Below are 26,311 nucleotides of genomic sequence, written 5' to 3'. Positions count from 1 at the left end.
GGGCCTCTGAGAGAAATGAAGCTTCTTGCAGAGTGGGAGCTCTAGGGGATCATGTAGTGGCAAAGTCAGCTCCCCAGCTCCACCAGACAGAAATAGAAAAACCCCACTGGCCTGAGGATGGACTTAAAGCCCCCACTGGCCTTAGGCTAGATTCAAACACTTGACTTTTTCCAGCTCTTTCATTTGTATTTCAGTCTCGGAGAAAGAGGAAGGTGAGGAAGGCAGGCAGAGAAGTAAATGTGTGCTCCCTTCCTCCTCTCCTTCTCCCCAGGGATCATTTCCATCCACCTGACTTCTTTCCCAGATATGGTATCATTTGCTTCTGTGACTAATCTCTGGGTGGGAGAGAAAATTATTTTGAAAGTTCAAGAGAAACATAAGCCTGCACATTTATGAGTGTTTTTCTCCTCTTCCCTGCCTCTGAATGACCAGAGCTTTATTATTCCTCTTGACTGCATGCTGGGATAGGTACTTTCCTTTCAAGCAGGGCCTGTTCCTGGCAGCAGGCAACAGAGGATCCAAACATGGGACAATCTTTTAATGTCTGAGTCTTCCATTAACACCAATACTTTAACCTTCCCCTCACCTTCCACCCCCTCCTTGGTGTTGCTGCTTTTGGATAAAGAAGGCCCAGGAAGGGTGAGGTTCCAGGGAAAGTTAGGTGCTTTTAAGAGAAACCAAAGAGGGCTCAGAATTCCATTCTCTTCAGATGCATCATGATGATCTCACTTCACATGTGTTTTTACAGGCCTGCTCAGCCACAGGAGGGACCCGGGTGCTGGTGTCATCCCCAAACCCTCCGTGATGGGAGCCCAGCTTTGCCTCCAGCCAGGCTCTGCACAGTGAGATACCTCCAGCAATTGAGCAGTGGCAAATCAGCCTCAGGGCCACAAACAGGGCCTAGAACAAATGGCTGGCTGTCCATGAACTGCTTGGGGAAAAGGCAGCAGTAGGATTATTCTGTGGATTGGATCCTGCCCTCAGGGCCATGGCTGGCCCAGGCACAGCCAGGGAACACAGCCAGCATTGTCCATCCTTCAGTCCACAACCACCATGCAGAGCACACGCTGCCTGAACTAATGGGTCTTCATAGGATCCTTCTGCTTGAGAGATGATATCACAGATCATATCTGTGTCCACATTAGGTCTGGACTGTTGCTAAGAGAAAAACAATTCTTGGCAAATTCCTCGAAGTGCTTGCCTCCTACAGTTTGGATGAAGACAGTTTGTTCAGTAACGACGGGTAGGTGCGAGTTTCTGTCTCTGCCTTCTGAGAATTGTTCTCGCCAGTGCAAAACTGAAGATGATAATGCTCCCATTAAAAATGAGGTGAATGCTCAGGCTAAACATGAGTGGGTGGAAAGGACTTCAAACCGGATGAATCTGGGGACAGACCTACCCTTGCCAAGACAAACAGCTGCAGAGAGCTGCAGGAAAGAAAAAAGGGCACTGCTGTTCAAAATGATTCAGTCACATGGGGCTGATTGAGGCTGCCTATCCATCAATTTGTAACAAAAGCCAATGGCTTTCATATGAAGAAAGAAAGGTGCATCATATGTCACACAGGAGGACTGCAGAACTGATATCATTAGGACAACAGACTGATATTCCACAGGACAATAGAGATACGGGATGAGCACAAAGCAGAAAGCTCTCACTCTCCTTCCTACATCTGTCTTTCATTTGCTTTGCCTCTATCTGCCTGTTGTTGATGTTTTCTCACATTATCTTGGTCCCCATGTTCAAGCTGTATTTCATCCAGGAGGGCAGGGAGCTCCAGGTGCGAATGAGGGCTGTGAGCATGAACTCACTGTCACAGTTATTGTTGTTATCATTCCTCTGAAAACCAGCCTGGTTTGACTTTGTGGAATTTGTTCTGCTGTTTTAACTGTATTCTTGTTAAATGTGGAAAATGGAATGAAAGTCGAATGAGTATGCGGAAAGGGGAATGAAGTGCAGTGCTTTGCATGATGGCTTGCACCCAAAGGTGCAGCCTTAGCTAGTGAAGTGCTGACATGCTGTGGAACGAGACTTTGAGGTTGCAGGACTGGGGTCTGCTGCTCAAATGAATCAGGCGTTCAGGACTCGCTGCTCTTCTTTGTAATGGGAGAAACTGTATGTTAAAAAAGCCAATACAGATTTTTCAATGCTCTATGTAGTTTTGATGTTTTTTTAAGACCCCAATGATATTCAGTAAATGTTTTCCCACCATCCAGATATTTAGCAATCTGAACATATACTGTTGTTACCATTACTATTGTTTCCATTACTGGCAGTAGACTTGTGGATGTCTGGTTATTTTTGTCTTTGGATATCCCCTGCACACATCTAACTGGGCACAGACACTTTAATGCATTTTCCAGCAGTTCCCTCTACTCCAGTTGAACCTCTGGAGATGCTATGGAGTCCCTCTGTATGTGTTGGATGAACACATCCCTGGGATCAGCCTGGAGCAGACAACTGCCACAGCACTGAGCTGAACTCCAGCTTTCCCCAGTCTGGCTTGATGTGTTCAGTCCCTCCACAAATCAGGTGCAGCTCAGCCCTTACCCAGTGGGATTCAGTGCACAAGCAATGGTGTTTCCCTCAAATGGGCTGCCTCAAATACATCTGCCAGGGCTGGGGATAGCCCATGGCTGGACCACACAGACTCTCCAGATGGGCTGAGACTCCAAAGATAGGATGGCAAGCAGATTTGGCAGTCTGGTTGGTATTTCAATAGATGGACTCTTTTAAGCTTTGTTTTTCAGGAGTTGCCCTAATATTTTGCAACAGGCCCTTCCTGTGCCATGTTTAGCTCATTCAAAACAGCTCCAGTGTTTGTACCTCCCACTGCATTTCCTACAGTGGATATTTCTAAACCAGCCTTGCTGGTGGAGCCCTCTCCAAATGGTGTGTTAAAGACCAAATGATTTAGCACATAATTAAGAAGTAAACAATGATCAGGAAGCGGTTTGCAGTGTCTGCTGCAGGACATGGCTCGGATGCAAGAAAAAGCAATATGCCAAAAAAAAAAGAGTAAATCTGTGTGTCTGTATCTCGATGTGGAGAGACAGCTTCTGCTCCATCCTCAATGGAGACAGTTCAATGGGCATTCTTTTTTCTTGCTTTGCCAGTGGCAACGACAGTGGTTCAAAGGACACCAACAGGAGAAAAGAGCTTCCTGCAGCCCCAGGAGTGAGCATCGGTGCTCTGCCTGGGCGCTTGCACACACTCCAGCTGGTTTGTGAGGAAGGGGAAATTTCCTGGCTCTTGTGCCCCTTGTGCCAGACAAGAGATGGTTCTGTGCTTCCCAGCACCAGCGCTGCTTTACAGCACCAAGCAAATGGATTCAGTAGTGAGGCAAGGGAGTAGTTAAAAAGAAAGAGCTTTGTTCTGCTTTCTTCAAATTTCATCCCATGTTGGTGTTGGGCATAAAAGAAGAAGCATGCCTAAGCCACACAAACAAGTGAGGCTTTTTTTCAGTGATTCCTAGCTTTTGGTGCAAAGGAAAGAATCAAGACACACAAGATTATTGTGCTATGGATTTATAATAACATTTTATTAATATATTATGCTACAAAAATATTTTGATAAAATAATATTAGAAAGCATCTTTTTATTACACTCTTCAAAACAGTTCACAAAAGCAGGAGGCGGAACAGGAAAAAATATCTGAAATACATTTGAATTGAAAACTGACAAATATGCAATTTGAATTTTGGTATGAGCATGAATCTGCAGGGTGGTTAATCAGTCCTGTAGAAGGAAAGTATTGCCTACTTATTGCAAAGACCTCTCTGCCTTTAGCTAGATTAAGGTGCCTCCTGAAATGTTAGTCATAGAAAAGGCTGAATTTGGGTTGGGACAGAACACAGACAATATACACACGTAAATGTACACACACACACACCACACATACACACACACACACACACACACACACACACAAATACACACACACTCCCTATGATCTTGAACTTCAGCAAATTATCTTTCTGCTTCAGTTAAGCTGAAACATGCTTAAATTGAAGTTGAGTTTTAGCACACTCATGGAACATTGATCTCTTCAGAGATATGACAAGACCATATAGTTTTTGGACATAATACAGAAATACGGTACTAAGCAAAGTTTGGCATGGTAACACTTATGCTGAGATAATAACCTTGGCACTTTGGTTTCTCTAACATAAATATATGAAGGGGAATTCATCTCTAACAGTGGTATATGGTAATGACTGAGTCATATCATTTGACTAATCAATACACTAAACATAGATTAAATTCTCCCTCTTTCCATTCTTTTTCTCCACAATTGTATATTGAAGAACTTAGATAAATATACAACTCTGTACCTTGGGTGTTCCTAAATTACAGTGGAGCTTGGAGGAATGGGAAGGGAAGTTCAACAAAGAAGATTTTTGACACCTGTATAAAGCATAGTTATCATAAATCATGTTCATCATTTATTGCCAGAAGACTTATTGCATTATTCAACAGCTCTAGGGATTGAACAGAAACTACTTCAGTCATAAAATATCAAATACCTTCTGTCCCAGCTTACTGACTGGTTCTCCAAGTGGCAGTGCATGTTAATATAGTATCTGTAGTTAAGCAAGAAAAGCATTAAAACAGTGAAAGGGGAGAGATTAGATTTTTGCTGATGGTATGAAATTATTTATTCCACCAGGGCAAGATCTTGGCAGGTATTCAGCATTTGTTTATAATGCTACAGTTGCATTTAATGTGAATTGTGTTGGTGTCCCTTGTAGCTGAGTTGAGAAGATGAATAATGTGACCATTGAGCTTTGGACTCACCCAAAGTCGTGTCCTGGACTGCCAGGCTCTGGATGCAGGATCACCAGTGTTTGCTATTTTATGTGGTAGGCATGAATATTTTTGCTAAATCTCCTGCTCCTGGAATCTTGTGATAACATGAAATCTGAGCTTTCCTTTGGAAGAAAGAGCTGAGTCAGTTTTTAGTTTTCTGAGAAACCCACAGAGGCAACTGAAATCCCCTGAAGCTGGTAGTCAGTGTTGCTTCAGAGCACGTATCAAATCTGGTCCAGGTTTTAAACTCATGGTTTAGAAAACCATTAGAAATTCAGAAATCATGATCCATTGTGACAGTGTGTGTAAGTCTGTGCTAACCACTACTACTGTGTTTTAATTAATGCTGGGCTGCCATAGCTGATCAGTAAACAACTCATTTTATCAACCACAGTGAGGGTTCATTATCCAGCATTGCTCTGCACACAGTATTGAAGAAAGTGACCCTAAATTGTACTTAAGGGTAAGACAAGAGAATAAAAGCAGTGTTTGGTTAGAGACCAAGCCATTCATGTGGGGTTCCTGAGCTAAGATCTATAGAAACCTACAAAACCTTTAAGTCATGTCTCCTCCCTGAGCCAGAGAGAGTTCAGATGACAGGGGGAGCTGCTTCTAGGTGGCAAAAATCAGGTGTATAGACCCCAAATCCAAGAGACACCTTGTTTTGACACCTGGGCTGCACAAATGTGGGGCACCAGCACAAGGGTTCTAGTAAAATTCATTAATTTACCAGAATTACAGACAAAATGCCAGGAAATACAAAGATGTTTAAACATACTTTGATACCCACACCATTTACATCCTGTGATAGCCAAACATACCACAGTATCTGAGCTAATGAAAATTGAATATTACTCTTCTGTGTAGGAGTGACTCAGAAAACATCACTGGTGATAAAAGAGTGACTATTCTGTGCAGCACAAGGACAGCTGGGAGTGTGGAGAGATTCGTGTGATCCTAATATTAATTAAAGAATAATAATAATAAAAAAAAAAAAAGCCCCAGAGCTTTATGGAGAAAGCCACAGATTAGGAAACTTCAGAATTCTCATTTCTACTCTGGGTCCTGCTGTTGGTTTTCCTTTACAGTCTTGGACAAGTTGTTTCTGTTTTCTGCTCTTTTCCCCTCTCCCTTATCTTTACATGGTCTTGTCTATTTATACTGTAGGTTTTCCAATACCTGGAATTATTCCTGGGGTAGTACCATAGAATAATTTCTGGATACAATCCGGTTATAACAAATAAAATTCAATGGGTTTTGGTTTGTTGGCTGTTCACTTTTACTACGTAACTTATCGTCGCCCTTAAGATTTACCTACTTTATTTCCAGTTACAGTCTTGTAAATAAGACATTATAATTCAGTTTTCATCTCTACCTTGAACACATCAGGAGAACCAATAATCTTTTTAAAATGTATTACTGTTAAATTTGAAGGTCTCTTAAACCATAATATTCAAATGAAGGCATTTCTAGAGTAATAGCTCAAATAAAACCAAAATGAAAGTTCTCAAAATATGTTTTCAATATCCATCTCTGTGCAATAAATATTATGCAAGGTGAATGGCTTCTGTCCAAAACTAACATCTCTAATCTTTTGCTAGCCAAAATACACAATATGAAAGTATGCACGAGGTCTGTTTGAATCTCACATTTGGGGCAAAGCTCAAAGTTTTGCACTCAGCCTTATCAACTGTTGGGGGAAGCTTGTAGCACTCTGTGCTATTACCCACTTCAATTGACCAGAAACCTACACAACCTGCTGTCAAAAACAGAGCAAAGGCTGGGGATCATGGTGTTCAGGAAGTTAAAAAGAAATTACCTGTATTGTCCCTGCTCTTTGCAAGGCAGTGGGCTGGGATGCATGATGGAAATGCTCAGTATTTCATCACGGAATACTGTGATTTTTGTAGTCTCGTTACTTTCTAACTTACTTTCATGAAATAACTGGTACGACAATAAGCAAAACTGTGAATTCTGAACTCTCTCTCACTGCAGAGTCTTGCAGATTGCATGGAATCATCTGCAGCTCCAGAGACCGGCTGTAGGGCTGCCGGAAAACTTACAGGCTGTTTTCAGACAATTTTACCAGTGACATTGTTACAATTATCATCATTGTCTTTTTTGCACACTGAAAAGCACTGCTTTTCTTAGTGCTTTTATAGAAAAGCTTGTATTGTATTTTTCTGATTTGGAGACTTCTAAATAAGATGTTTTCATCACATAGTTTTGATTTTTGGTTTGTAGATGACTTAGAAAAAAACCCCACAATTTCAACCAAAACTTATTTTATAAACTTTTGTATTCAAAGAGATTTTTCATCATGCTGTGGTAGTGAAAAAAAAAACCCATCTACATGCCTTTTAAAATATCCTAATTTTTAAGATGGCATCAGGTGTTTTTTCCGCATAGATGTTGCAAATCTCATTCCTCAACAATACCTCTTTGGATAGGGAGCAGATTTTTCAGTGAGGGTAAAGTGTCATAACTTTTCCACCTCAGTCAGGTACCACAGCTTAGAAATGGAGGAATGTTCTGTATGTCTCCATAAGACAGGGGTTAGTTTGATTCCTGTGGTGTTGAGCAGATTTTGGACAAGATGTAATTACTTCAGCACAGAGATATCAGCTCATGGTAGCAAAAGAAAGAGGAATTTGTGGATGTTTTTTGCCTCCAGGTTGCCCATGGGCATTAATACAACTGGTACAAAGGACTGCTATAGATTAACAGAACACTACATCTTTATAATCTATAGACAGACCAAGCTCTCTTCTCATTTATGCATGAAAAGGTTGTAGGCTTATACTTCTATAAAATGAAGGAGAGAAGAAAATAATTCCAAGTAGGATTATTCCAGACTTTAAAAACAATTTTTTTTTTTATTAAGAAAAAGGTGTCTTAATATGCATTAGCTGGTGAATTAATTTCAGGGCAAAGGGGGAAACTGGCATTTTCTGAAACAGTTAAATAGTTTAGTTAAAGAAAACAGGGGGAATGTAGAGGATTATCCTGAATAATGACTTACTAAGTCATATAAAAATAATTGATATTTTAGATTGTGGCAGCTAATGAGTTAAGAATGTACTTATTTTTCTAAAGGGCACAGGCCCCAGGGAGCAGGATCTGCTTTATTCAGTGTAAGATATGCTAATTAGATAAAAGAGGTAAAATAAAGAATTTCAGCAGAAATGTACTTATTGGACAGTTGCTGTAAAATGTAATGGTTAAAGAAACAAAGGAAGCATTCATTTGGTGTCAGTTCAGACATTTGCAGAGTTGTCAGAAAACAAATATAGAAAATATTAATTTATCTGTTTCACCATCGCTACTGATTAATAGGGATGTTATTAACATATACAACAAGAAAAATAAGTTTACCAGTCGAATAAATACATTTTTCTTTTTCTGTTTTTTTTTTCTTTATATGAACACGTATATTTTACAAAACCCCATAGCACTATGGGAAATAAAGATCCTTCTACAAAAAGAAGATGTAAGTCAGTGTTACAATAAAGCTTTAGAGTTTCAAAATGTATCTGGGCAAAGAGACAAAATCAGCTAGAAGGCACTACTGAGTCACTGAGAAGGTCCAGCTTGTAACTGTTGTTGTCTTAAACTCCAATTTGTTCATAAATTATCTCTCTATTCCAAGGATTGCATGTAATGCTAATGTGGTCAGGAGGGCTGCAGCAGGCTCAGGAGAAAAGAAGCTACGGCCATGCAGAGAGGAAATGTTACTGATGGCCATGAAAGGCTGCCTGGGGCTGAGCTCGTGGGCTGGGGCTGGGCTGGGCGGTCAGGACGTGGCCTCTGGTCCAGCTGGTTGGAAATCCAGATGGGAGGTTTGACTGTGATGTAGCCATTGGTTATCCTGATGTAGGAAGGCAACGTGGTGGTGCTGGAAAAAAAACACAAAAGAAGGAAATTAAACACGAGAACTCTTATCTCTACTCTGTGAACTGTCATCCCAAGTGGTACCAACCACAAGGGCAATTCCAATTATTATTATTGTTGTTTGCACACATTAAGCACCAGGGAGAGATCCAGAGACTGGTAACTGAGATGATGTGGGGACAGCTCTGATCCAGGATGTCCCTCAGCTTCTGGCTGCTGACAAAATACTGCCAGAGGAGGGACTGCTCTTCATGTATCTGACATACTGCATTCCACTTTAAAGCATCCATTAGTGGCCAGCACCAGAAATGGTGCTAAATGTATCCTCGTGCTGACCCAGGATGACCTCATTCTTATGTCCTTTCTTCTCACCAAAGGTCTGAAAATTTGCCATGTCTCACTGACATGTCTTATGCACCATGAACCACATACTGAGTCACCAGAAGGGCCCAGAACACATTCCTTCCCTGTTTCACAAGCCTTAAAGAACTTTCTAGGATTCCCTTAACTGATAACCTTGAGCACAGGAGAGCTTGAACAGGTTCATTTCTTTTCCTGGCTTCAAGCCATTTTGGATCAAATCACAAAGCCAAAACCAGACTCAGTTGTTGTTAGGTTTCCCTGACTGTGGCTTTGCCTCAATAGAAGTGTGATTGCTTATTGATTGTAGCTTGAGTTAGTACTTTGATTTGAATTTGCAGGTTGGAATTCATCATGACTCCCATGACACTGGAGGTCAAAAAGGTCCATTTACGATTGATTTGGAAGTTTAAGCTGTAATCTCCATTTCATAAAATGCCCCCATTGCATCCATTACTGGATGATCCATAATCCACCAGTTGTCAGGCAGCAGCACAACCAAGCATACAAACTGCACAGGGTGGATTTTGGACTTAAACCCAAGACGTTCTGCTGAGAAGTGAAGAGAAAAACAGCAAGGGCCCCTGGAAAAAAAGATGTGATACTAATACCTGTAGATTCTCTATATCTTGCATAAAGGGGATTTGGAGGCACTGAAAATGACCCTCATATAATTTTTTATGGGGTAAGAAGCTATGCAGTCCTATAAATATTTAGCTGCAGTATCCCAGATCTTGACCTTGGAAGAAAAAGGTCCTGTCTTGCATAATATCAGATGAAAGGAAAAACATCTTACTTCAGATTCCTGCACAGAAACAGAATTTAGAAGGACTAAAGTATTTTGTCTTTTTCTGTCTAAGCAATACCAAGATAGATTTTAGCTGGGATGCCTCAAATGTGCTGAGTCAATCACAAACTGAGCAGATCAGAGCCCACCCTGAAGAGGGCATTGGTCAACATCAAATCCCATGGACAATCCCTGCACATTACACTTCACCCCCAGTTTTGGGAGAAGTCACTTCATTTCTTCCCTCATCCTTTATACTGTCACCACAGCTTCTGGGTGGGACAGTTGTTCTGCAGCTAGAACTGATCTTAACTAATGTGCAATGAATTAGAGTAAAAAGAGAAGGCAGCCTTCAATTAAAGACACAGGAACTGCTTCGTGGGAGCAGACAATCCATCTAACCAGTATTAGGATTCTGACACTGAGGAGCAGTGCTTGATCCAGAGCAACAAACTGCTGTGAACAGAGAACTCTGAATGAAGGCTTGTTGGGGAAAGTTCTCTGAATTCCCGTGGTGAGAGGTTGTTTTATGTCTTGAAGTGATGATGTAAGACACCCAGCTTGAGAGTTTCTGCTATATTGCATCAGAGTTGCTGCAGTCACTTAACACAAAATGCTGATCTGCCATAAACTAATGCTACTGCTTCCAATCTGCCTGGCAGGAATGGCACTGGATTAGGAACTGTGTGGCCAAGCTCCTGTAACGTCAGTTACATCATTCCCATGGTGAACACAAAGCATCCTTGAAGCAAACTTCTGACAAAAAGAGGTGGTGCACACTGAGTAATCCAACACAAACTCAGTCATGCTTCAATTCCTGATCCAGCTCTCATTTATCCTGCTGAGTGATGATGTGGTACACAGGTCTGGCAGCACTGACAGTGGGATCACAACTCAGGATTTTCCCCTATATCTGGTTTCTCTAAGGTAAGCATAGGCAGGTGTTTGTCCTCATCTTTTGGTACTGATTGTTGTGTTACAGAACTACAAAATTTTGCCCTAAATTAAATTTTAAACTACAAGGAGGGTCTGATGATTTTAAATTTTAATTTAAAAAAACCCACCAAAATGCCATTCAAGCTTCCTGCCATTCTGCTCTTGACACATTTTATGGGCTTGATCCTCCAGTAAGATTAAAGTTTCCCTTGCACAAACTTTCTACACCTCAGGGATGTTCTGTGCACACAGGCTGGCCAGGGAACCTGTAAAAGCATCACAAGCCCACTCATCAGCCAGCTCCATCTAAGTGATTCCTAAAGCAGCTTTAAATCAACATTTCATGTCTCTGTATGATGTTTCTGTGTTCTAGTCAACTTCCTTAAGTAATTTGGTTTTGTTTTTTGGGAGGATGTTTTTTTTTTGTTGTTGTTGATTGGTTGGTTTTTGTTGATTTTCTTTTCTCCCTTGTTCAAGGACCTGAGAATTGTTGACCACTTCTTAGTTAATGAGGTTATTTTCTGGTTTCAAGACATTACATTTGTATAAAAGCATTCTTGTTAAGATAAATACTGTTAGGTGGGGTTGTTTGTTTTCAAAAACTCCTTGAGTGCTTTACAAGAGAAGAACAGTGTGTTTCCACTAATGTGTACAAAGCATTTGCTAATAGCAAATGAATCTCAGCTTATCCATAAAAAACCATTTTCTTAATGTACTTCTAGCTGACTGCCAAGGTGGTTTAGAGATATTTAAAGAGAATGATCCCTTTTAACAAATGCTACAAGTCCTTGTAAAACCTCTGGTCCCAGTTTGCGATTGGGCTGTTTCTGTAGTGAATGGGGAGAGAAACCTTCCCAGAAACTGGTCCACCTCACTCCAGTGCAGGTCTCTAGGGGGTCTTACTCTTGCTCGAGGTCTTTCACTTCCTAGGCATTACAGAGGGGCCCTGGACAGCCAGGCTGGATTATAATCTAATCTTAGAGGTGGCCCTGGTGTCAGGAGATGACTTCTGCAAACTCCCTCTGAGCACGTTTGTATGTGCATGGACCCTTGGACACTCCCTAAGGATGAAGCAGAATCCCCTGAACTCAATCAGAAACCTTCCCTGGGGAGGATTTGAATGTTCCTGAAATGAACAGAGAGAATAATAAAAATGATTCAGAGATCTGTGGGATAATAATCTAAATTATTATAATGTCTTCTCTTGCCAGACCAGGATATTCTGTATTTCAGCCTTATGTGCCTGATAAAAGTATCTTTAATAAAACATTCCACATGGTATGTGGTTAACAGGCAACCACTGGCTCCGCTGTTCATACCTCTCCTTTTTGCTTCTGTGTATGGGATTGTTTTAAAAACTTGGAAGACTCCAGGTATGTTTTAGCCAAATGACCTGTGGTATCATATTCATGAGCTTGTTCTTTTGATCAGATAATAGCACAGTTTTTCAAATCAGTGCATTACTCATACATTGTCTTATCATTAGAATGTGTAAAACTTTCCCCAAAAATGGGGCCTCAGGCACAGGCTTTGTGCACAGATTCTACTGAATGCAATTAGATGATTCAAGTCCTCAAAGCTGGGGGTGTGCTGAGGCACCTTAATGGTTTGGGAGCATTTTAAAGCTGAAAAATGAAACACACAAGCAATCCATTGAGAGAATTTCTGCTCTGGTTTGTCTTGCAAGGACTTTGAAGGGAGCTCCCAAACTAATTTTTAGCATGACTTGGTTCATCCATGTAAGCAGGGTTTATCTGAGCACACAGGACACCACAGCAGAAGGACACAGGTCAGGACCAGCAGAGTCTTTCTGGCCCATCTGCCCCAGACACAGGAACAAGATCAAAACCCCTTCTGACATTTATATCTCATCCAGTCTTAAAAAACAGTGATAATGACAGCAATTCCAGAGTCTGTCCAGACACCCATTCCAGCATTTCACCATTTCTGATGCCCAGAATTACTGCCTAATGTTTCACCCAATCTCCCTTGTCCCGTCCCCATGGACAGGTTTATTCCTTTCCTCTTCTCAGGAGCCCTTCACATATTTTGAAGACTTAACCATGTTTCACCTGAGCCTTCTCTTTTTTAAATTCCCTCCACCTTCCTTTGTAAGTCCTCAAGTGCCTTCCCTCTATCCTTTCCTCTGCTCTGCCCTGGCTCTGGTCCATGTCTTCTCTGGAATGAGATGCTCCAGACTGGAAACAGTGGGCCTGGGTGAGATCTCAGCAGCCCTGTGCTTGGTGCAGTAGGCACCACTGCCTCTGTGTCTGCAAAGTGCATGAAAAACAGACAATCTCCAAGAGGACAGACAGTATTGGCACTGCTTTTTGCCCCCAAAGTCCAAAGCACCATTGTGGTCCCAGGAATTGTTCTGAAGCTCATGGAAAACTGGTGGTTCTCTGAGGGGGTGAGGACCAACCCAATTATTGGGATATTTCTATCCGTTTTAAATCTGCTGCCGTGCCTTGGTCCCAACGTGGTTCTGTTCAGGGTAGAGGAAGTAACCCTTTCAAGCATAACTTACAAAGTGTTTGGGGATTTTTCTGGATCAAAGGAGCTATGTAAACACAAGACAACTATTTTTAATAAATGTAAGCAAATGTTGACTCAGACAGCCTTTCTTACAATAGCATCTGATGAAAGAAGCTAGATTGAAACCTGAAAAACGCATGCTTCAATTGAAAACCTAAAAAGCAAGTAAAGTGAAAGAAAATTTTTGAGTAAATACAATAATGACTGTTTTGCATTTGTGATTTGATGTTAACCTTATGATGGCTAGGGGTTTTCTTAAGTGATATTAAGCATATGCTTCCTGTTTCTTTTCAAACAAAATTTGCCCTACTTTTTTTTCCCTCCTTTTTATTTAATGAACAGATGTGAAAGGACTGATCACATTATTTTTCTGGTGATCAGAAATAATGTTCTGCAAGTGAAGACAATTATTCTTGGAACTAAGCAGGCCTATTTATGTCATCAAAATTTATTCATCAAGATTTGAAAAATACATCTGCTTAAAGTGCTGGATCAACCCATTGCAGTCTGTAAATGAGCTGGCTGGCAAGAAGTCTGACCACACATTTGAAGGAAAAGAATAGATGCTCAACCAAGAGTTAATAAGAGTATGTTGTGGGGGGTAAAAAATTCACTAGAAAAATGTCACAAGTATTTAACTTTGAAGACAACTAGAGTAGCCTTTCAAAAGGAACATGAAATTTCCATCTTCCAAAATGTTAATGTTATTATTTCTTGTGTTTCTGGAAGGGATTCTTTAGATCAACACAGGCTCTGTTCCCCCTATCTCTCTCTTCATCAATACCTTCCTTACAGACACCGTTCTTGCAGCCTGAGGGATAAATCCTGCAGGATGCTGAGTCTTGTGGTCCCAGATGAGCAGGACTGGAAGCACACAAATACCAGAGCTTCCAGCACTAGTATTCACATACTTACAACTCAGCACATCCTAAAGCTCTTTGTTGGACCGAAGCCAAGAGGCTCATGCTTTCACAAGGTTAGGTTCATTAAAAAAAAATAATAATCCAACCTGGATCTGATTAGGGAATCCAGGTTTTGGTCCAGAGGAGGCCACTGCTTATTTGCAGTAGTGTAATAAACTGCTTTAGCATGTCTGAGTGAGTAAGTGCTATCACACCCTGGTTTGGGGCCAGCAGAGAAGATCTGTCATGAGCCAAAGAAGAGCCTTCTCCCTGCTATTTTTTGGTTACCCCAGGGTCATTGGGAGCCTGGATCTCTGGCTGTGTCACAGTGCAAGCACCCACCCTCCCTGAGAGCAGCACAGCCTCAGCCACGTGATGGACAGAGGGTCAGCAACAGCACCAGGAGCATTTCCACAGCCCTTCACTGTCCAGCTGAGCTCTCCTGATGAGACTCAAATGGGAACCATCTCCATCTGAGAGCAGTGTCAAGGTCTGATGCTGCCTATTTTCAGTGCTCTGGCTCCTCTGGAGACTGACACTGAGTAACTCTCCCTGTTGAAGGAGGCACCTATGAGCCTTCCTCCTGTGCAGAAGCAAAGGGCAGAGCAAATATCCTGGCAGAGGTCTAATCCCCCACCCCTGCCTATTGTTAGGATATCTGCCATGGCTCATCTCTAGGAGAAAGAATAGGGTACCAAGGGAAAAGATGGAAAGGGATGCACAGTTTTCACCAGGCAGTGGCTCTGAAAGCTGTGAGCAGCAAGCCAAGATCGCCAGCCACACTGCCACCAGGTACTGAAATGCAGCTGGGGAGCAGGACACTGCACACAAGGATGGAATACTTAAATGTGCCATTAAAGAGAACACAGGTAGTCCTTCAGGTGACTGGCTTTTAGAAGGATTGAAAAGGTGGCCTTAATTGTGGCTATGTCATGCAGGCTTACAGCCAGAGATCTTCAGCTGTCTTCCTGCTACAGTTTGTAGTGAACAAGACATCTCCAGAGGACAACCCTTTCCCAATGAAGCCACGCCTCTAAGGTTGGTCAGATGAGCTGCTTCTAAAGATCTCCATCTCTGGAATTTAGGTCACCTCAATCCCAATTAAGTTCTGGCCCCACTGGGGGCTCTGACTGGTAGAGATGAGTTCCCACATCGTGTTGGGACAGCAGGGTGGGGAAGAGGAAAAGTGCTGATTCTGCAGTGCAGAAAGCAGCTGCCCAAGAGCAGGCAGAGCAGGGCTGCAGCTGCTGTCCCTTCCATGGGGTCTTGGCTCCAGAGTTTGACACTAAGGAGGAAAAGGTGGCTCATTTGGATCAGGGGCTCCAGGGGGGCCATGATGGTGTAAGCAGGAGGAGGTTCAATGCTGAGATGCAGCTCAGAGTCCTCTAGTGCAGTTTTGGGCCCCTCTCAGGATGGGCTGTGGGCTGGAAGCCAAGAGATTTGGTTGTTATCCCCAAGTCACCCACTGAGGAATCATCAAAACCTCGTTAAATCACTTTACTGCTACGACTCCCCTGACTCTGCTCTGAGTCAGGACCTCGGAGCGCTGGTGTGACACCGCCAGCATTAACACAACCTGAAGTGTTTTGCAGGCTCTCGCTCTGATTTGCAGGTCCCAGTGGCTCAGGCCACCTGCAAAACATCTCTGTGCTGATAAATTCAGCCCTGGAGAGACACTGACCTGCAGTGAGGCTGAGCAAGGGCATCCTAAAGCCACAGGTGGGCCACATCGTTAAGGCAAAGTGGATCATCTGCTGTGGGGCCAGAGGAGGGGACAGGGATGGATGGGGCAGTGGGGACAGGGAAAGGGGAGTTTGCTGTCACAGCAGTGCAGCCTGAGGGCTGAGGAACACAGTGAGGCAAAGGTGGACACGAGGATGCATCCAGCGGGTAGGGAATGAACAGGTGAGAACAACTCCAGCACAGCCCAAGGGCCCTTTTCTGAGCTGAACTTCCAGTCTGTGGGAAGGATTCCTGCACCTCACAGTCAGATTTAGCTTTCCCCACCCCACAGGAGACTGTGCATGGTCCTTCTCAAAGTCCCACCCCAAAGTCCTTTAGGAAAACCCAGTGAATACAGATCCTGCACCCACACCTGTGGCTGCGGCAAAATCAGGCTTGCTGCTCCTTTCCAGACAACTGCAGAATGTAGTAATGTAGAATGTTGTAAAAACCAATCACCTTTGAAACACACCCTCTGAGTAATTACCCCATTCCCATCTAATGACTAAAAGATGTTATATTCCCCTCTGATATGGCAACAACAAAGATTTTGACCTTATTAAAACCAGCCCATCAGGAAACTACAAGTCATCCTTCAAAAAGAAAAAAAAAAGGTATAAAAAGAAATTAAATTCCTTAAAATCCCTGTGATGATGAAGAGTATTCAAGATACTGTAGCTGAAGACCCATGATTTGTAGTAGTGTCTGGGTGGTCCTGAGACAGGAGATGACAACATTAGTTCTTTCCTTTTCCCTTTTAAGAAATGCTTTGATGATTTTCTAATATCCTAAGAATATCCCCTGTGATTCTGCAGTGGGATGAGGCAATCCCAGAGCTGGGATAATGCATCCCAGTTTTAGCCTGGCCCTTGCTAAGAGGGGATAGCTCAGAGCCCTTTGTTCCACCAGCTCTGCACTGACATCTGAGCCAGGACGTGCTCACAACAGTCTAAATAGTGATGTGGGCTCCAAACCATCCCCAAACTCGCCCCCACCCACTGCACACATCTGGCTGTGTACCTGATTTGTCTGTGTGATTAAGGCACTCATCATCACAGCTCAAATAACTGTGGACTTGTTCCACTGCTCCTTGGACAGATAATAACTGCATTATTGCAGCCAAAGTAAGCAAGAACATCAAGGGCACAAACACAGATGGGCTCAGCATTGGAAAAACCCTGCCAGTGAAGATTTTTGGGCAACCTGCTGATACACAACACATAAGGAGTTAATTTGATGGAGCTGCAACCAGGTGGTTTTGAACCAAATCCCAAGCATGAGCAGAATATCTGTTTTTTGTCTGTATTTTGCAAACTGCCTGCTCTCACCAATACAGCCCCACATGCAAAAGAATTTATATTTTTGGGGTGGTCAGAACTGTAATCCATATTTTACATCTTAGGCTCAACTTTTCAATTAATTAGAACCAGAGTGACTTGCTCTGCCCTTTCCTCTGTGTACTCAAGTGTTTGTTTGGCATTGTGTGGGCCCTATGGCTCAAATATTTTTTGCAGATGCACAGAATTAACCATGCATGTTTAGATGTGCTTAGGGAACACATACATTCATAGAGATGTATATACTTGACCCTGTCATTTTTTTGTTAAACACTGTAAAAGATATCGACTTTCCCCTCCAGATTTTAAAATGATTTAGAATAGGTGGTAGTGGGGAAATACCTAACACATCCTGTCAAATTAAGTATTTTCTCGGAGACTGTTCTCTAAGATAAAATTATTTCAGCTATAGAGATGTCTGTGCAATGTATTAAGGAACAGAATGAACAACCAAAATATAAACTAGCTTAAATGGATGTCCAATATACTGCATTTTCCACTTGATTTTAATTTTCTTTTTCCTTCTCCCTGTTCTTTTTCCATCTCTACGTAACGGTTTTTCTCTTTGCTTAGTCTGTATCACATTTTTCTTTCTAATCCACTGGGCTCACTTTCTCGCTCTCTTCTTGTATTTTTCCAGTGTCTCTCTTAGTAAGAATAATTAAGGTTGGGTCAGATCTTTGAACCTGTTATTTGGAGTATTGAATTCAAGCTTGTACCACTGAACAGAAGCATTGGCCTCTTTTTCTTGCCAACAGAGTCACATATAAAATAAAAAAAAAGGTTCACAGAGCACATCTACCAGGCACATTGAAGTGCTGCAATTAGGCCACAAGGTTTGGGTTCCTCCTGCTGCTGGCAAAGCAAATACGGTGACAGCAGTCACAGCACCAACTCCTCCTCCTCAAGCACTTCCAAACCCCCTGAAAGCCTGGAGATGCCATCAGTGGCTCATAAAAAGCTGCTTGCTGGCCTGCAGGGCTGGAAAGACTGAAAAACCTTTCCCTGCCAAGTGTCATAGGCCAGACCCCAAAGTGTCTCTGCAGGTCTGAGCTCCTGAAAGTCTGGTCTGCAGCACATCTCACCATGGTTCTGCCACACGAGGCATCCCTGGCACCCAGCAGATGCCAGGCACTAAGCCTGGCTCCCTCAGCCTGGGCTCAGGCCCCAGGTATAAAGCTCACTTTGTTCAGTTAAGTTATTCAGGAATTGTGAAGAGGTGATCTGAGTGAAATCTGAATTTGGCCTGGCATTTTCATAATTGCAGGAACCCAGCTTTTACAGCATTAAAACCATATGAATTCAAATAAATCCTATTTCTCCTTCATCCTAGTGAGTAACTGGACCTAGACCAAAGCTGCCCTTTGGGATCCTGCTGGGTTTCCAGCCTGCAGTGCACCCCATGGTCCTGGGAGTGGATGGGAATCCAATTTCCTGCTGATTCACTCCACAATGAATCTGTCTTATTAGATACCACAGTATAACTGTGGTTAAACCCCTCCTATAAAGCAGCTGCCCACCACAATAGTAATGTGGCCTTACTCCCTGTCATACTTTTCCTCACTTCATTTTCCAGGCCATGAAACTCACTAGCCAGAAGGGGAACAGCAGAATCAGAAATAAATCCCATATCCCTTACCTTTGTCCTCTGGGCTAGCACTGATAGTGTTGTGTGTTTGCACTTCCACAGAAAGATGAATTTTTTTGTATTTTATGGATTTTATATTACTTTGCTAAGAGGAACAGCAGATTTGCAAATTTCAGGGCTTAGATACTGCTAGATATGCAGGGCACTCAAATAAAAAATTCCAACTTGGGGTTGTGGCGTTTGAGCAGGTTTATTCTGGCAATTTTTCCCTTGCCAAAGAAAAAACTTCTGTATCCAGAACTGCAATACAGGGAATGCAGGTGCTTTACTACCCATTCATGTGTTTGAAGAATCCAACTTAGGCTGGGCATGAGCCCATTCAGCACTTTTTAGTGTCTGCAACTGCAGTCAGCCTTGAGTTAACACAAACCACACTCCTCACCTACCCTAAACTGCAGGGTAAATGTGCTACTGGGTATTGAATTTTCTCTGCCTGTTAAACCAGACAACTTATTTTTCAGCTGAATGAACATAAAGAGTTTTGTAGACCTGTGTTAAAATGCAGCTCAGATTTAGAGGAATTACCTGAGGGTACTGAGTGCATTTTCCCATGTTATCTTTTCGATAAGAGCCAGGACACTTTTATTTTTGTGTGTGTGTGTGCAATAGATAATATGCCATGAGGAGTCATTGTTAGAGACTCCAAGAAGCCAATGCTCAGAACATCTGGCTAGTGAAGCCCTGGACATGAAAAATATAAATGTCAAGGCTCATATTTATAAATTGGAAGGGCCATGACGACATCTGCTAACAAGCTTTCTTCCAGAGCCCATTTGCTGCACATGGTTATTCACAGGCAACAACAAAAACGTGCATGGATCACATGCATGGCGTGCCCTTCCTTTCAGGAACACACGCTCCAATAACACACAAATGCTCTGTTCTCACAACACAGAAATACAAGTGTTTGCAAACCTCACAGCAAAGCTCTTGCATACCAGACCACAGTGGGACACACACTGCTGGAACAGGCTAAAAATAGCAGGGGAAAAAGCCTTGCATTAACACAGAAGACAGTCAAACTCACATAGTGTTAACTCTTCCAGTGAAATAAGCTCCTTTTCTGCCTCGCTCCACAAGAGACACTTTGTACTACAAATCTAATCCTGAAGCCTTGTTTTTAGGACTGAGTAGTTGTGGATGGGAATCTCAAGACTTTAAACAAAGTCTAACCTATTTGACCACAGTAGCTCAATACTAACATTAAAACAAACTACAGGTAAAAGAAATGTGATCCTACATTTGTAAACACAGCCACTTTTTCTTCAGCTTGGTACCAAATGAGAAATATAAAACTGATCCAATGCATGAGCATAAAGGTTTTGCTAATGACTTATTACTGTAGGTGTCTAGACCACAGTTCACCCCAACACTCTTGGCACTGGCCACTGCCACAGAGGCTGCCCACAAGGCTGCCAAGCTGTCAAGAGAAGGAAAAGCATCAGCACAAAGAGCCTGGACTGCTTTATGATATCCATGAACTTAGCAAAGAATGGATTCCATGCTGTCTGTCCAGTCTACAGTACAGCTGGATACACATACACCTAGATGAAAATGGTGGGAAAAGCAACGATGAAGTAATGTGGAGGAGATGCACCTCCTGGTCACAGAGCTCTGCCTCCCACTTCCTGCAGTCTGCATTAATGTCAGGTGCCAAGGATATACATGTGACTCATGTCCCCATCTCAGAGATTCTTCTGAAGGCTGCAGGCTCCAAAATACCCCACCTGAATTGCCATGGATGGACTGCAGAGTGAAGTGCAGTGTTTGTGTGATCACAGCCTCCTGCGAAGTGAGCTCTGAGAGGTGGAGGTGAGTGCAGCAGATGGATATGCAGGGGTCCCTTCCTATCCTTTCTCCAGCGTCCATACAAGCATGTGCAGCCAGAGTTTAAAAAGGCAGGTAGAAAGAACACTGGAGAAAGAGAATATTTAAGCAGGAAATAGAGAAAGATGGAACTGAAAAGTTAACAGGTTGTAGAAGTCCTGGCAGTGGATGAAGAAATGAGGCTGCACTGGCTGAGAAACAGTACAAGTGGGGATCACAGAGGAAAAGATCATCCAAACTCAGCCACTGCTGCTTCTTGAATCCTAAGAAATCCTAAGAAAACATTTTGTTTGTGCTGCATCAGACAGATCTTAGGCAGCTTAACAAAGTTAGCAGCTGTAGAGCTATGTCCAGCCCCAGTCAGAAATACATCAAGCTGGGACTGATATAAATAGATATTATTATCTAGTAAAGATAGACTTAAGATCAATAATTATATTGTAATTATAATTATTATTAGATTATAACTTGATTATTATCTATTAAAGATAGACTATTTTTACTCAACACATCTCAAATGAGAAGTAGAAAACAAGAAAGGAAAAGTAAGCTCTTCATAGGCTCCATAAAACATCTTGCATTGTGTTTTCAATCTTAATCAGCATTGAGGAGGAAAGAGCAGAAAGTGCTCTTGGATATCCATTGCTGAAAAATACCTCATTGTTCAAAAATCCTAACTTGTGTGCTCCAATTTTGTTACTTGTTCGCCTTCAGAAATATGGATTTAATATTCATGATGGATTTAAATTTCACTAAAATAAAATACCTAATGCATTACCAACAGAGAATTTAGTTTAATGAAACAAAACTGAAATCTATACACAAATTATGTTTCCAAAAGACTTCTGCGTTCTTTAACGATTTTACTTTCAGGTATTTATAGCTTTCATTAAAACAGCATTTGCATACTGCTTCATATGAATTGATCATACTGAAGCTGAGACACTTTAAGTAATAGTGAAAGTAAACATGTAAGGCTTTTGCTTGTTTTTCTCTAATTTTATCTGTGTTTGTGTCATCCCACAGGGGCAGCACATTATTAAGAACAAGAGAACAAAGCAAAACACATGGATCTTTTCATGTGTTTAGCAGGTAAAAGTGAGGCTACACATCTTTTCAGCCCCATCTGGAGGATAACAAATTAACTCTTTGACTTTACAAGGGGAAAGAAGTTATCAGTCACAGCCAGCTGACAGGGAAGGTCTATTAGCATGGAGATGCTACAGGTTTGGACATGAATGTCAGGAGTTCCCATCGTTACTGAGATGCATTAGAGAGCTGTGTGCTGAGGCCAGGTTCCACAGCTTTAATTAATATATTCTGTGCACTCTGACCAACCTGATAATCCAAGAAGCCTCAATAAAAACCATCTAGGGAGGGAGGATATGTCATCACCACATCATTTGTTACAGTCAGGAGATTTACCTCTTGTTTTTACTGCGCTGAGTTTCACTGTGCACCGTCCTATTTTCCTTTCACTGGAGAGCTCGTGTACCTGGGGCTGTGCAAAGGGCATGATGACAGAACTGCCAGAGCCAGTGCTTGTTTAAAGGAGGCACTGAGCCATCTGCTCACCTTAAAGGGGGATCAAATGGAAACAGGAAAAAACTAAGGAGGGGAGCAGGCAGTATTCCCTACACTTGGCTCTCTGCTCAGGAGGAGCTGAGGATGCCTTCACAGAAGCAAGATGGCATGTCTGAGAGAGGCAGGCAGGGCTGGGAGGAAGAAGGACCAACTGGTGCACTGCTAAACTGCCCAAAATATCTTCTTCTGGACACTGTATATCTACCAGGGTTCAAAAAACTGGGCAAACTGAGCAGAATTTAGGCCAGTTCAAGATATAAAGGTTCACCTTCCACAAAGGAACTAGGAGAGAGCATTTGCTCAGGAGGTTTTTTGGGACCACTCCATCTCACAAGAAGCTCTTGCCCCCAAACTGACAAACCCTGAAGTTCTGCTGACTGTAGATATTTGTATACCATGCCCTGCAAGACAGAGAAGTCCTGAAGCTGTGTCCTCATCCCTGGTTGAGCACAGGGCAAATAAAAGCAAAGGTGACACTGCTTGCTTGGCTGCACAGGCTGGAGGAGGCAGTGATCCCCCTCCCCATGAGCATCAGGAGGCAGTCCCCGAGCAGTGTCCTGACCAGGGAGGCAGACAGGGTAATTTAAACAAACAAGGCCCCAGTGATGGAAATTTCAAGCTCAAAGCTGCCATATGGAGGGAAATCATCTGACCACAATTTACCTGTTAGACTTCAAAGGTGTCTAGGTCTCCTCTAAATAAAAGCAGTCTTTTCTTTAATGAAGTTAAGTACTGTATTTCAGCACCATGTGTTGTGAAAAGGAAGCAATTTGGATTAATTTACTGAAATTTACCTTTCAGATGCAGTTAAATGGAATTAAAAGTTTGTCTGAGTTGACAGAGTTCTGTTTTCCATCACTGCATTGTCTTGAAAGAAAGGATAACAGGCTAAGTGCTTAAATTCCATCCAAACTGATAAAGTTCATTCTGTACAGGCAAGCTCAGTGTAGTTTATTACGTATTGTCTCCCTTCATCCATCACTGCTATACATTTTTTTCCCCCTAAAACAACTGCTTCTTCCAAAATAAATTGATATTTGTGATGTTATTGCATTCATCTGGGGTTGAATAATCTGCACTGGGCTATCAGAGAGCTGCCATTTCTACTTACAGGGAGAATTCATTTCATTTCCCACTAATGGTAGCTTTTGCAGGGCTAAGCTTACATCTGGGACAAGAATTTCTCTTTTTTTCCTCTTCTGAGAACAATTCTTTGCCCTTAATTTCTTTCCTGTTGAAGCACGTGTGTCCTTACCCTCTTTCCAAACAGCACCTTCACCCAGATCTCTTCCTTGGCAGTGGGAATTAACTTGCCCATTACATCCTTTCTACTTTTTTTCTTCCCACCACTGTACTCTCTTTCACATCTCCTGGCTGCCATTGCTCCTTCCAAACCTCATCCCTCCTGTAATGCCCTCCCAGTTAATAACTCCCCTCCCTCCTCCTTCCCAGGAGCTTTCCTCCCTCCTTGCCTTAGGTGCCAGGATAACTCCCCCCAGCAGCTGGGAGAGGTTCTCTGTTCTCCTGGACTGGTTTTGTTGGCAGCCTTGAACCATTTGCCTGCTACAACGAAGATGCAATCCTGACCTGCCCTTCACTGACCGCTCTGAAACCTCACAGGCATTTCTCTATTCTTTCAATTAACTGAGTATCTCATCATGAAAAGCCAGTTAATGATCTGTAATTAATTATTTATATTACATGGGGAAGCCTAGCTAACACAGTGTCAACAGAAACAATGATGCTCTGTATGCCAAACTGCAGCCTTGCAGCCTGAGGGTTTTGCCCCCCCATCCCTGCTGCCCCAGCTGAATTTTGGCTATGGGAGATAGCCAGGGTTTCAGTCTTGTCTAAGTTCAAATTTCTCCCAGGAACAGACTTCAGATCTGCACATTTCTGCAAAATCAAGTAATTGAAGAAAAAAAAATCTTGCTACTTGAAATCTCCATTCAATTTTGATTCTTGACAAGCCATCTCAAACAGAAACTGCAGCCAGGCAGGACCTTTTTGGTTTGTTTAGATTTTGAGGGAAGAAGGCAGAAGGGAGAGGAAACCACACATTTCATCAGCATTTTTTATTTTTTAATAGCCTTCAGTGCAACTGATTACCCAGGAGATCAGCAAATCTTAGCTCTGTCAAAGACAGGGAGGAGACAGAGCAGAAGCTTTCTCATCCTCCACAGCAGTACTAAGCCTCCAACACACAAACCTAAACTGTCCACCCAGGCGTGCCAACAAAAAAGCCTCAGCTCTGAAGACAGAACAGAAAGAAAAGGACAATCTACAAGGTACAACTGAAAGTAAATACTAATAATGATGTGTGGCATTAAATGATGACTCATTTTTCACAAGGCCATTTCAGATTGTAGCCATAACCTTGGATCAGACCCGAATGACTGTGAGAGCTCAAGTCTTAGTGGAACCATTAATTATGGATTTCCTGGCTTTTATAGGTTGGAGTCAGACCTTTGATGTTCCTTTAAGATTGTTCTCCTGTGTTCATTTCCTTTGTTTCTATGTTGGTAGCTTAAGAAAACACCCTAAGATTTCCATGGAAGTGTATGAGAACGCCTAGAAATGCGTAGTCCATAAAAGCCCTGCAAGTCATGGCTCATAAAGTCCTCTAATCCATGGTCAATAAAGCTTTGGAAAAGAGCTGTATGAACCACAGTCATTTCACAGTTCAATGAGGTTCATACAGGAATCAATAACCTGGTTTAAATTCGCCTGGATTTGTCCTCCACCTGCATATTTCTCTTTGACTTTTTAGGCTGAAAAGCAGCTCCAACAGCTGAATTCTGGGGAGCTTGCATGGAAACAATGAGCTTTATGCAGCTTTCCCCCAAAAGTCGTAACAAAGACCTAAATCCCTCTACTTTGTCTCAATTGTTCTCAAGGTGAACAATTCAAGTTTCAGGTGACAACTGGTGAGTTAGGGAACTGGAAGAACAGCCATTTGGAAATACAGGGCCATAGCTCAAGTTAATTCTAAATGCAGAAACCTCAGTCCATACAGAGCATGGGGGACTCCAACTAAAGTGTATGCAAATGCACAATGGATTTTTGGGATAGGTCAGAGTGAGAACTCCCTAGTACACCAATTACCCTTCAAAAATGAGTGCTAAGTCTCACTGCTGAAACATTATTGAGGCAATGCAAAGAAGTCCATATTTCTCTCCTGTACAGATAACACTCTATTGCTTATGATCAGCCACCCTGCTTGTTTCCTCCCAGAAATGATCACCACACAAGGTCTGGTCACAGACACACATTTCTGCTCTTTTCTTGCCAATCAGAAAGGAACTAGTTGGAGAGAACTCACTGTTTATTGCTTTGTGCAGGGTCCAGCTTGCAATTAATGCTGATGAAACCCAACTGCCAAAAGCACAATATGCAGCAGCTGGTTTATGAAAGTTGAGACCCCATCCAATTTATGGGAAAACCAGAGCTGGTTGTGAGTCTCTGATTTAGTGAACTTGTATTTTTTTGTGTTTTGTTTTCCTTTGTTTCCAGGAAAACACCAGAAGTTACTCCAGAACTGCAGAAGCACTAAAACCATCTGAAAGCACTAAGGCAGGCTTCCCTTCTTCCAGCCTTTCCTCATTTCTAGGCCTGTGATCTCCCACTAACATCTCCCTGGGATCTTTCAGCAAGGCAGGCAACACACAGTGTCTGGTTCATCACCATCATGGTGGGAGCGGAAACTTGTGTTTCCTCACCCCAGTCTCCACCCTTATGAAATGGAAATAGAGGGATAAAAGGCTTTGATTCAGGTGAAATCTCAGAGGAGCGCAGAGCAAATAATTCAACTCTAATCTTCAGAACTACCTTTTAAATCCCTTTCCTAGGAACATTTAATAAAACCAGCAAAAGGTGCAAAAATTCATAAGCACCGCTTTAAACTCCCAGCTACACATTTCCACTGCCAATATCCAATATCCTTTCTGCATAGATAGGATAGGGGTTGGAGGAT

At 42.3% G+C, this 26,311-nt stretch overlaps 2 protein-coding genes across 2 annotated transcripts in view; one reads left to right on the top strand and one right to left on the bottom strand.

The window, feature by feature from the left end:
- The window catches only part of FOXD2 (forkhead box D2), a 279,469-nt gene that overhangs the window by 233,015 nt on the left and 20,143 nt on the right, over positions 1-26,311 (top strand). The window contains 1 exon segment of the mRNA XM_085585677.1: positions 749-24,626. The gene's annotated coding sequence lies outside the window, so the exon portion shown is untranslated.
- TRABD2B (TraB domain containing 2B) overlaps positions 3,521-26,311 on the bottom strand; it is a 265,256-nt gene continuing 242,465 nt past the window's right edge. Inside the window, exon 7 of the mRNA XM_021529047.3 lies at positions 3,521-8,704. Within this exon, the coding sequence (XP_021384722.2) occupies positions 8,482-8,704 (223 nt within the window). The 3' untranslated portion in view covers positions 3,521-8,481. The remainder of the gene's footprint in view (positions 8,705-26,311) is intronic.

This window comes from Lonchura striata, chromosome 8, assembly GCF_050655825.1.
Source record: "Lonchura striata isolate lonStrDom1 chromosome 8, ASM5065582v1, whole genome shotgun sequence".
NCBI lineage: Eukaryota > Metazoa > Chordata > Aves > Passeriformes > Estrildidae > Lonchura > Lonchura striata.
Note: the sequence above shows the minus strand (reverse complement) of the source record. Positions and strands in the feature narration are given on the sequence as shown.